Source organism: Eptatretus burgeri, chromosome 1, assembly GCF_056783735.1.
Source record: "Eptatretus burgeri isolate ZD-2024b chromosome 1, Ebu_testis_v1, whole genome shotgun sequence".
Classification (NCBI taxonomy): domain Eukaryota; kingdom Metazoa; phylum Chordata; class Myxini; order Myxiniformes; family Myxinidae; genus Eptatretus; species Eptatretus burgeri.
In genome coordinates, this window is record NC_140961.1 from 132,732,030 (window position 1) to 132,744,529 (window position 12,500).

Consider the following 12,500-nt stretch of genomic DNA (forward strand, 5'->3'; position numbering starts at 1 on the left):
TCCTGACCCATGGGGACCAACACATGTCTCATAACCATCCCTATCAGTTCCAGTCGATGTATTGAAATCCCCCAAGACTAGACGTGTATCTCGTCTGGGGCACTGATCAAACACAGACTTGAGCGTGGCGCAGAATGCATCCTTCACGGTGAGATCACTCGCCTCAGTCGGAGCATAAACAGAGTCCAGGGAAATGACACCTAAGGAGTGACGAATCCTTAGTCTCATAAAGCACTCATTGACCAGTGTTACCTCAATTATCATTGGAGTCAGCTTATTGGACACAGCTGCAGCAACTCCTTGAGTATGGGAACCACCAGAGCGACCAGACCAATAGTAGGTGTAACCACCCACCTTCGCCGCAATCCGGTCTCCGAACCTCAGAGAGTGCTGCAATACCGATGTCCATACATTTGAGCTCAGATGATAACAGAGACAGGTGATCATCCTCTCTTAGGGATAGGACATTCCAGGCACCCACCCGAAAGAACCACCTCAGGTTAACCCAAGGAGACCGCCCTCTGGTGGATGACACCTCAGCACCACTCCAACACACTCTCCCGCAATCTGACCCGGGAATGTTACCCCGTGGTTTCCCTCCTATCATCAAAGATTGGGGTCCTGAAGACTTTGCCCCAATCCCATCATCCGGTGAGCTGCCCTGCGAAGGGAAGCTGCACAGGAGGTACTCCCACAGAGTGGGTTTTCAGATTTCTTTGCGTTTGTGTACTTTGTGGAATGAAGGGTTTTACGGTGGCTGGAGTGCAAATCCTGCCACCAACCTACTAATAAGAAGTAACCCAACTGCAGGAGGACGTCCACAGATACAGTCGGGCACTAGATATGGATGTCTGTTGGCTCACAAGGAGCTCCTCCGTCCTTTGACAGGTTTTGTTTTTAATCCTGCTGGGTGTCCATATCCAAACACCCTCCTCACCAAAAAACCTGGTGGGGGAGACGGTTTTGTCGCCAACATTCCGACCATGGAACAGGTTAGTACATGTTTACATGATACCTGTAGCAAGTCACAGATCTAATCTGGCCTGACATTAATGAAAGAGAGAGAAAGAGAAAGAGAGAAGGAGAGAGTGGGAGAGGGAGGGGGAGAGAGAATCTCTCTCAATATCTGGGATGTCCATAATTACGTTCGAGCTTTCCCCAAAGAATGATTTACAGCACCTTGGGATGTCACCTTGTGAGGGAGAAAGTTCCTGATAACTTGTATATCAATCAGTGGTGTTTAAACTGACCGTTTTTCCTCTTTTAATGAAGCATCGGGCATATGATCCGCTCCGTGGTGCAGAAAGTCTGAGAGCACCGTCCTGGTACCGCTACGACAGATGGGCATGGATGTGGCGTGAGTATGCTCTGTAGTGAGGGTGGTGGTGATGCAGCTGAAATATTTTTTTTATAAATAAATGCATCATACAAGGTACATAACTCAATCAGCCTGTAAAAAAAACAAAAAAAAACTACAAAAAAAAAATTTCAGTGTCCACAAAAGACAGCAATGTCGAGGAGCGTTTGCTAAAGCAGGCATGTCAGAACAGAAGTACTGCGTCTGTAAATGCGAGCACAAGAGCATGAGCACCGCACGTGTGATAAACGCTGATTTTGCATCCTAATAATAGGAGTGTTAAAAATATACATACATCACATTCTCACATTCCAAAATGCGTGCTTGGTGCAGCCGTTGCCCTGGTGAGGGATGGAACACCATTGCGATGCCGTCCAATGGAGAAACAAAAAGCATAGCCCTCGCTTCGCGGTCCACTCTACGAAGTGCAATATCAAGTTGTGTTTCATGATGCAACGAGGAAGACCAAGCTTGTGGTGAAAGGGAAGACAATATGGAGTGATCCATCAACAGCTGACGACTAACTTCTGTTGAGCCAGTGATGAACACAAACACATACAAAGATACATACAAACAAAAAGATGATCAAGTTAAGTGGCTCTTCAACATCATCGTGTTTTCTCCCTTACAGAGTGAGACAATCCTGGCAGTTGATCCAACATTTCACAAAAATCCTTTCAAAATGACGATTCAAGTTAGCTAACTTGTCGGTGTTTAGTCCGTGGGTAAGAAAAGTCACGTTACCACGGGTTATAGTAATGATCTTATTCAGTCATTCCATGGCAGCTGGAATGTGAATCTGTGTTTTTGCATCACGGGCGTACAGCTGCACGTACAATCGGAGCACCGGTAAGTTCCCTAAAAAAAAGGACAAGCTTGGCACGTTGTACCATAACAAACATAGCTCGCTACTCCACGTATGCGGACAGGTGTGGTCGAGTGTATAAGGAGGATTCCGAACGGCACACGTCCTTGCGCTGGCCTGCCAATGCTTCGGGGATAACACAGTCACGAACGAGTCATGCCTCACAGAGGTCACGCAGCCTTCACGCATTGCTCCAAACATGTTTGGGTCCATCGCCATCCATTTCCATCAATGGCATCCCCTCACGTATGGCTCCAACCTCCTCGAGAACTACACACCACACTTGTTCCCGCAATGTCACGAAGAAAAATCTGTGTTCACGTCCACAAGTTTGCTGTAGAGCAACGCGACAGAGCGTTTGCGTGACCGGTCTGCATTTATCCACGACAAATCCTCAAAGTAGAAAACAGTTGTCGATATGAGCTGGATGCTTGGCCATGGGCCTTGCTGTCATGTCAAAGCCTCAAGTTCAATAATCGATTCTGTACCAAAGTCGACACATTTTGAGCACGAAGTTATGTATCTATTGTGCTTGAACAGCCATTATTTCCTGGAGTTCACACACTGCCATTTACATTGACCTTTAAAACCTCATGGACAGCCAACGTGGTCGGAATGTGGCCCGTTCATAAAGACTTGGATAAGGAACAACCCAGGGCCGCTTAGGGAGGACTAAGGAGAGGCAGCGGGACGCTTATGGGAAGACAAGGAACACTTGGGGGCACGTCGGGAGTTTCTGTCATCTCACTTGAGCGATCGTCATCACACTCATCTTTGGACAAGAAATGCTTGATGGCAAACACTAGAAAAGACAAAAAACGATTCCATCTTGAGAACCGCATCCAGTGCAGGCTCCGATCAAGCTGTGGTCTTAAGAGTCCATGCATCAGTTACAATCGAGCAAACGCAATGAATCATATGTTGTACTTCATAATTAACCAATGTAGCCTGAAATAGTCAAAACACGAAAGCAAAAAAAAAACTGGAACGTCATTCGGTGGAGCGCATAGCTCCACTGGGTTGAACGGTTTGCATTTTGTTTCCCACCGATAGGTCGGATCTGCATCTGCATCTTCACCAAAATCGAATCAATTCGTCCTTGTCACACACCCAACCTGTCCACCAAGTTTCCTCCGAATCCGTTCACAACTTTTTGAGATATGCTGTTCACAGACAGACAGACAGACAGACGGACAGAGGTTAAAACAACCTCCAGCCACCGAGCGCAGGTAAACATCTCGATGGATGGAGCGGATCCTAATCAAGGACGAATTTACTTTACGAGTTGCTTTGGCGATAGACCGGCAATCACGTGACCATTTTGTGTTCTGTTTAAACCCGGGCAATTCACACGAAGAAACATCTCAGGTGACATTCACAATGATAAAGCTGTAGTTTATATATTTGGGTAGAAGTGACATTGTACTACGTTGATTTCCAATTAATCTTGATGGAAATGTGTGAAGCATCGTTGACACGCACGTGACGTCATTCCTCAGACTGTGCCTATATAGTGCATTTGACGTCGTTCCTCAGACTGGGGCGAGTGCAAGTGCACTTGGCCTCTGATGATGTAAACACAAACAGAGTTAGCCACTGATGCCTCAGTGATGTGGCAAGGACAGGGCAATGAGTCCAACGTTGACATGAATGCCAAGCTGAGCCCGAATTTGTTGCGCTACAGAGGGCGCAGTGTTTAATGTACAACACTGTAGCGCTGCTGGATGAGTTCATGGTGTGGTTTGTGGAGTGAATGCTGTATGCCGTTCGAGTCTGTAAAGCGTTTCGAAGTGCTTAAGACTGAAGTTTGGGAGTGAGGAAAATAACAATGGGACAACTAACCGCACTCACAACACATACTTCCCTTCCACTGACACGAGGGGGAGAGGTAATTTCGCTGGACAAAATTACTATAGATATAACTAGAACTGGCACTCAGTAGAGCGCATACCTTCGCCAATGCTACATTTTGCCCCCCCCTCCCCCCAGAAACCGTTGATTGTGAGGGTATTTAATCCCATACCACATCTGCCATCTCATATGTGTTATGATGGCTTAAAAACATTAAATTTCCTGTGTCATATCGTATATCACAAGATTGGGCATTGAATTCACAACATTTTGGCATTGGTTGCATGCAAATTGGATAAAAATCGACCGCACTATGGCAAAATGACGATTTTGACCTTTTCATGACCTCGACCTTGACCTTTATACTCTTAATTTGGTAAATGGTATTAGAGTGTGGGGAACAGAACAGTCAACATTATGGTGTTGGTTTCATGCAAATCGGATAAGAATTGACCGTGTTATGACTAAAACCGCACATTTTGCAATGTCGTGACCCCCCCCTGACCTTTGACTCCCAACCGCTAATAAGGGTTATTACGTCATTGTGTCATGTCACATATCACAAGATGGGGCATTGAATTCTGAACATTTTGGCATTAGTTGCATGCAAATTGGATACAAATTGACCGCGCTATGGTAAAAAGACAATTTGACCTTTTCATGACCTTGACCTTTGACCCGATCGCTCCCAAAATCTAATCAAATGTTCCTCGGATAATAACCAATCATCCCACCAAATTTGCTGCGATCCAGTTCAATACTTTTGGAGTTATGCGAATAACAAACAAACAAACATATTCACAAATAAATAAATAAATAAATACACAGCAATCAAAACATAACCTTCGCAACAAAGTTTGCGAAGGTAAATATAACTACACGAGGAATCCGATGTGTTGGTATGAGTCTCCACTAAAATCGAAAAATATATATATATATTTTCATAATATGCCATAATCCATGGACCATGGACATGGTGGTGGGGTGATGAAGTTGGAAAGACGATTGAAGAGAAGAGGAAGAAGTTTAAGGAATGGCAAAAGGCAAAGGATACGGTGGAAGAAGAGGCTGCACATGAAAGTTATAAGGAAGCCAAGAAGGCTGCAAAGAAAGAGGTTGCAAAGGCGCAGGAGGCCCATAGGAAAATGTTTGGAGAACGCTTGGATTCGGAGGAGGGTAAGAGAGCGGAATTCAGGATTGCAAAGCAGATAGCGAGAGAGAGATTTGATGTGACGGGGGTGAGTTGCTTGAAGGATGAAGTGGGACAAATCGTTGTGGATTCAGATGGAATTAAAGGAAGATGGAAGAGATATATGGAAAGGCTGTTGAATGTGGAAAATGAATGGGATAGAAACATCGAGAGTAACCCGGTTTTAGGACCAGCAGAGAAGATAACGGAGAAGGAAGTTGAGGAAGCTATAAGAGCAATGAAGAGGAGAAAAGCAGGAGGGCCGACGGGAGTTGTGGGAGATATGTTGAAGGCAGCGGGAAGTTGGGGTGTGAAAATGACAGAGATCTGTAATCTGGTGGTGAAAGAAGGCCGCATTCCAGTGGATTGGGAGCCGAGTACCCTCGTCCCTCTGTACAAGGGGAAAGGTGACCCTCTGGACTGTGGCTCCTATAGAGCAATAAAGTTATTGGAGCATGGAATGAAAGTATTGGAAAGGGTGTTGGAGAAGAGGATAAGGAAGAAGGTAAAGATTGACGAAATGCAGTTTGGATTTATGCCAGGAAGAGGAACGACAGATGCGATTTTTATTGTAAGGCAGTTGCAGGAGAAGTACATGGAGAAGAGGAAGAAGTTGTTTTTTGGGTTTGTTGATCTGGAGAAAGCATTTGATAGGGTCCCACGCGAAGTAATGGCATGGGCATTGAGGAAGTTAGGAGTGGAGGAATGGTTGATCAGAGTAGTGATGGCCATGTACGAGAGAGCACGCACAGCTGTAAGGACGAAGGATGGGAACAGTGGTGAGTTTGAGGTGAGGGTAGGAGTGCACCAGGGGTCGGTACTAAGTCCACTTCTATTTGTAGTTGTGATGGAGGTGCTGGCTCGGAGGGTAAAGGAGGGTTTACCGTGGGAGCTGCTGTATGCAGATGATCTGGTGTTGATTGCAGAGAGTATGGATGGACTGAAGGAGAAGATGAACAAGTGGAAGGAATGTATGGAGGCAAAAGGTTTGCAGGTGAATATCGGAAAGACGAAGGTGATGGCAAGTGGTAAAGCATGTGGTGAGGTGGAAAGGACTGGGAAGTGGCCGTGTGCTGTGTGCAGGAAGGGTGTCGGAGTGAACTCCATTCAGTGTACAATGTGTGCTGAATGGGTTCATCGAAAATGTCGTGGGGTGAGAGGGTCATTAACCAGTGTGGCAGCTACATTCAAGTGTAAGGTGTGCATCGAGGGAGCAGCAGATGAAGGAATTGTTGAGTTGGATCTTGGAGATGGTGTGAAGCTGGAAGGGGTGAAAACATTTTGCTATCTTGGAGACATGCTGGATGGAGAAGGTGGATCAGACTCTTCGACGGTTGCTCGAGTGAGATGTGCATGGAAGAAGTTTTGGGAATGGAGTGGCGTGCTGGCGAGGAGGGGAGTGTCGTTGAAGCTGAAGGGAAAGGTGTATGCTACATGTGTGAGGAGTACGATGATTTATGGGAGTGAGACATGGGTACTGAAGATGGAGCAGCAACAAAGGCTGGAAAGGGTGGAAATGCGAATGGTTCGGTGGATGTGTGGAGTATCGTTGAGAGAGAGGAAGACAAATGATGACTTGCGGAAGATGATGGGAATAGAGTCTGTGATGGAGGTTGTGAAGAGAAACAGGTTGAGATGGTTGGGTCATGTGTTGAGGAAGGATGAAAGTGACTGGGTGAGAGAGTGTTGGAAATGAGTGTAGTCAGAAGTAGAGGACGGGGAAGACCGAGAAAAACTTGGCTAAATGTGGTGGAAGAGGAAATGTGGGCAAGGGGATTAAGAAGGGGAGTTGCAGAAAACAGGGTAAAGTGGAGAAGATTGTCATGGGGCCCGCAAGGCTAACCCCTGCTTTAGCGGGGAAAATGGCCATAAAGTGTGTGTGTGTGTGTGTGTGTGTGTGTGTGTGTGTGTGTGTGTGTGTGTGTGTGTGTGTGTGTGTGTGTGTGTGTGTGTGTGTGTGTGTGTGTGTGTGTGTGATCAAAACATAACCTTCGCAACAAAGTTTGCGAAGGTAAATATAACTACACGAGGAATCCGATATGTGTTGGTACGAGTCTCCACTAAAATCGAAAAAATATATATTTTTTTTCATAATATGCCATAATCCATGGACCATTTTTAGCAACAGCCAGCACATTTTGGCACAGTGATGGTATTAGGGTTGATCTGTTGATGAGGCATGCAAGTATGGCAGGATTTTAAACCACACCCACTTCGGGCTGGCCCCACACCCAACCTGGGCTGGCCCCATGCCTGCCCCTTCCCTCGACTCCATTTACTCCAATCTCCACAAACATTCCTTCCCTTCTCTGCCAACTCTTCATGCGAACACTCCTTTTTCTCCCCTTTAAAGTCTCATTTGAGGTATCCCTCCCCCATTCCGTTCATAATCAGAGATGGCCACTGGCTGCGGCTTGCGGTTTTGTAATCGTGGTTCCAACAGTCTCACATTCAGGGGTAGAATTGCAGAGTGAAAGACCATTTGTACACAATAAGAGTGGTGTGTGCATGCCCTTTCAATTGGAAAAACAAAAACAAAAAACACCGCTTCATCCGAATCACACTCCTCCCCACAATCATCAAAACGTTTCTTAAAATTCCAAAAACAAATCAAGCAAAAAATAATTTTAAACTAGAGGGGGAGCACTCGGGAGAGTGCAAAACCTCCGCCGCCAATACTGCTGGGTCACTCAAGTGAAGCTTATATCTTATTCAATTAAATATGTCAACAGTGCTGACAGAGTTATAGTTCTTTTCTCCAACATTTTTTTTTGGGGGGGGGGGGGGGTTGGAAATCACTTAAAACATGTAGAAATGCAAAAAAAATACAAAAAATTATTCTATAACATTTTTTTTGGGGGGGGGACCAAGTCCAAAATCTAATGGCATGATCCTTGGACCATACCTAACCCCCCCCCCCACCAAGTTTCGTCGAAATCCGTCGAGGAGTTTTTCCGTAATACTGTTCACAAACAAACAAACAAACAAACAAACAGAAAGGGGTGAAAACAGTAACCTCCATCCATCTTTGAAGATGGCGGAGGTTAATGATGAGGTTAAAGAGGATGAGGTTGAAACAAAATTTCTTGATCACAAAGTGGCTGGCCTTTGTTTAGTTTTGTGGAGGGGAGGGGGGTAATCGGGGGAATACGACCATAGGCTCGAATCCATGGGTTGCATTTTTCAGATTGCAAGATGAGCTTCGGGAATGGACGACACTGAACCCCTTGCGTACATGGCCTATTAGGGTCGTTACTGGAACACGGAATGACCGGATGGCATGGGACAAAAACAGACTAAAACGCAAGACAAATTCTACAAATGATGGGACACTAGTAGCTATAGGCTCGGCGCAAGACCCGGGGTCATAGTGATGTCGTGCACTATGAACACAACATGATCAAGTTTGTTTTCTCCATTTTATTGATCTGTGTGCTTATTTTTACCTCCGCCATATAAGATAGTCGGAGGTTATGTTTTCACCCCATCTCTGTCTGTCTGGATCCGTCCATAACTTTTTGAAACATCCTGCTCACAGACAGACGAAATTTGGTAGCGAGGTTGGGTATGTGACGAGGACGAATTGGTAAGATTTTGGTGAAGATCCGGATTCGAGAATTTTTAAAGCGATTCTTCGCAATTGAGTATTGGGCCAAAAAACGATGACGATATAGATTTTAGATTTTGGTCCAGATGCAGATCCGGCCCATCAGTGGGTAACAAAACGTACACTATTCAACCTCGCAGAGGTATGTATGCGCTCTACCGAGTGCCATTCTAGTTTATTGCGTCTTTGTGCTGCGATTCCCATAATTGTTCAATTTTGTTCTTCATTAGAGTGTTTATTTTAGCTCCCCAAGGCCTGCATGCATATCCGTCCTTGCCATCCTCCCTGCGTCGACCATGTCTGCAAGTTTGGTAATCACCAGGGGACTAAATTAGGGTGATTGTAATCCTGATAACGAGCGTGTTTCAACGCACTCGTTAAAACCGGATCATCCACCACTCCACTGATCGGGGTGCTCCACTTCAAATTCACCTTTAAAGCCAGCCTTCTTCGAGTCAAGCGACCTCGCCTGTACTCTGTCTCAATTCCAGCTGTGGTTGCGGTTACGGATAAGCGGTTTACCGCCACACTGGAGGGGGCCGTCCACATGAGAAGGTGCGATATCAATTGCCGATTAACCTTCTGACTATTAGATGGCCAAAATAAAATATTCCTTGAAAGGAACAGAAAATAAGTCTGGCGGGACAGCAAAATATCCCATCATGCAATTGAGGCATTACAAAGATGGCTTTTCATTGAGGGATACGCTCGTACAGCATTCCATTCAATCGGGGCCTTCAATCGAGATAGTCACAAGTCCATGAAAACGTTCAGTCATTCTCAAAACCACATGAGATGAAAAACTCAAACCCCCCCCCCCCCGCCACCAGACCTCTGATCACCGCTCTAATGTATTCCCACCCTATATCAACCCTCCTCATCCTTATCCCGTTTCTGACTTTGTCTTTTGCTCTGACGAAGGGTTAATGGTCGAAACATCAGCGTGTCCTTGCTTCCCAGGGCGGTTTGCATGCGTCGGTCAATGTGATTCCATCCATCGTTCAAGCCGTCCACCAACGCTGATCGACACTACCCTCTACAAGCAAGACGAGTTCTTCATTCTTCAGGAAGGACCACGTTCTTGCATCGCGAGCACCTCGTTTGCAGAACTTTTCAACTCCCAACGTACATTACGGTGACTTTGATCGTTTATGACCAAAAACAAAGCGAGAGGTATTAGCGCCCGAAAAGATCCTTACCTCTCGAGTTAATAAAAATAAGGCGTTCACTGCAATTTGGACGGAGGGACCATCACATTTCAATGGCTGGCTGCATTCCACGAAATAGACCTGAAAGGATATCCTGGCAAACAATTGCAGTGCTTCAAGCCACGTGCTAACGAGTCTATTTACAAAAAGAGGGCAACAGGGTGTCAAACTTGGTTGCATGTTCAGCATCTTGTTCTTGCACACCAAGAGGCATTGTCATCCTATTTAGCAGGTGGTTTGCATTTAAAAAAAAAATTTGGGGGTGAATTGTGCAATCGCGTCAGAGACCGAACACCGTGCACCGTCCAAATCCTCTCCATTGTCAAGGTCGACTGGGGTTCCCTAAGAAGGGGGATTCACAAGCCAGAATATTAAGAGTAAGGCAACACACTGCTCTATTTTTTTTAACATGGTCGAGGCTTATGGAAGATCTAGAATAACATATAGAAGGGAAAGCATCGATTCACCAATAACATCCACAAGGGCAAGCAAACAGGCGAGTCGTCCATCAGCCGAGAGCCCCCCGGGCAGCGAACGTGCCACGAATATTTTCACGGCCATTTTTCTTCCACATGGTGAACCCGTAAGGGCGATTGCTTGTAAGAAAGACCTCGCTCCTGGTGCAACGATTCAGCAAACATTCAGTTTACGGTGTCAGGTTCTACTACATACATTACGGTGTTCTTTGGTCAACACCAAATCAACATCTTTCAAAATTCCCCAAAATGCCGTTGGAAGTTTGAAAACAAAAACTAGAATGGCACCAAGTAGAGTGCATACCTCTGCCAGGGTGAACAGTTTACGTTTTGTATCCCACAGATGGGCCGGATCTGCATCCGGACCCTAACCAAAATCTAATCAACTTGTTCTCATCACGTAACCAACTCGTCCACCAAAATTTATCATAACCTGTCGCCGCGAGCCAGAGTGTGCCCATACAGTACACAGTCGGAGGATAAATCGGCGGGATTAAATGGTAAGCTGGAACGGCACTCGGAAGCGCGCGTACCTCCGCCAGGCTGAACAGTTGATAGATCAGCCATGAACCAAAGTCGAATCGGCTTGTTCTCATCACCTAACCAACTCATCCACCTAGTTTTGTCATAATCCGTTCACAACTTTTAGAAACATCATGCTTGGCATCGTTTTTGGCCCCATCAATCGACGGTGAATATTTGCTTTAAAAAAAATTCTAGTATCCGGATCAGAATCTTCACCAAAACCTGAACAAGTCGTCCTTGTCACACACCCAATCTGTCCACCAAATTTCGTCCAAATCCGTCAACACATTTTTGAGATATCCTGCTCACAGACAAACAAAACAGACAGTGGTGAAAACATAACCTACATCCACCTTCAGTGGCAGAGGAAAAACAATAAACAAACAAAACCCCAACCACAGGTCTGCACTGATGAGCACCGTAAACCTTGTACCCCTCTAAGGAAATGCATACGTGCGCCACTGGAATGATTTCGCTCGACGGATCCACAGTGGAGATCCCTCTCCGAATCGATCATTCATTTTCATTGACGCTTCGCTTCTCATGCACCAACTCCTTCTTCTTTGTGAAGTGGATCATGCAAATGATGTGCAGAAGCTTGAGGTTTTTGAAAACGGAGGTCTTTGGGTTTAGGTCAGGGGGAGAAGGTTGTTTTACCCACAACTGTCACAATAACCAACGTGTGCTGTTGTTGAAGCCACGAGGGCAAAAACAATGCAGTCCTGGACAAGTGTCAATGCAAACCTGTGAAAAGCCCTGCGGCCATTCTGCACCAACCCTTTTGGGTGGTGGCTCGTGGCAATGCTCCGTGGAGATCTCCGACCTTGGCAATCGCTGTACCAATTCTCACAAAATCAATAAAATGCATTACCGCAGAGAATCCAAGGCATATCATCAAAACCGCATCGCTAATGCACTTCAACGAGAGAAGTCTGTTGCACAAGCTTGTGCAGGATGAGGACCATTCCAAAACAGCTTTAAAAAAAAAAAAAAAAAAATTATACATGTGCATCACATGCATCAGACAGACTTAATGAGGGCGCACGATTAGAGGGAAATTAAAACATCAAATTCATAAAATGGTCAAAATGAAATAAAAGAAGCAAATTCAATTTCAAGGCTCGAGATCTAGCGGAACGTTGAGCGCACGGTGGAAACGAAGGGACGGGAAGAAAGAGACGCAGAAATCAGAGAGAAAGGTCATTTTGGCACATCCTGGCTACTCTACAACTTTCCTGATGCAATCAAAGAATCAGAACTAGCACCTTAATATCCTGTCCCCTCTTGACTCTGTGTAGGAATGTCCATTCATTTCTTTACTTTTGTCCAGCATCGACTCATCATCCATAACAGACGAGTGACATCTGAGATCATGTTCTCAAATCCCAATTGGCTGCCCTTGCTTCTGCTCTACTCATCCTG

General features: G+C 45.5%; 1 protein-coding gene across 5 annotated transcripts in view; it reads right to left on the reverse strand.

Annotated features, from left to right (window-relative positions):
• NUBP1 (NUBP iron-sulfur cluster assembly factor 1, cytosolic) overlaps nt 1-12,500 on the reverse strand; it is a 122,683-nt gene that overhangs the window by 47,953 nt on the left and 62,230 nt on the right. For 3 of the 5 annotated variants that reach the window (XM_085898678.1, XM_085898699.1, XM_085898689.1), the window contains exon 5: nt 1,666-1,827. The exons of the other annotated variants lie outside the window; for them this stretch is intronic. In XM_085898678.1, the coding sequence (XP_085754804.1) occupies nt 1,666-1,827 (162 nt within the window). The remainder of the gene's footprint in view (nt 1-1,665; nt 1,828-12,500) is intronic. 5 annotated transcript variants of the gene reach the window in all.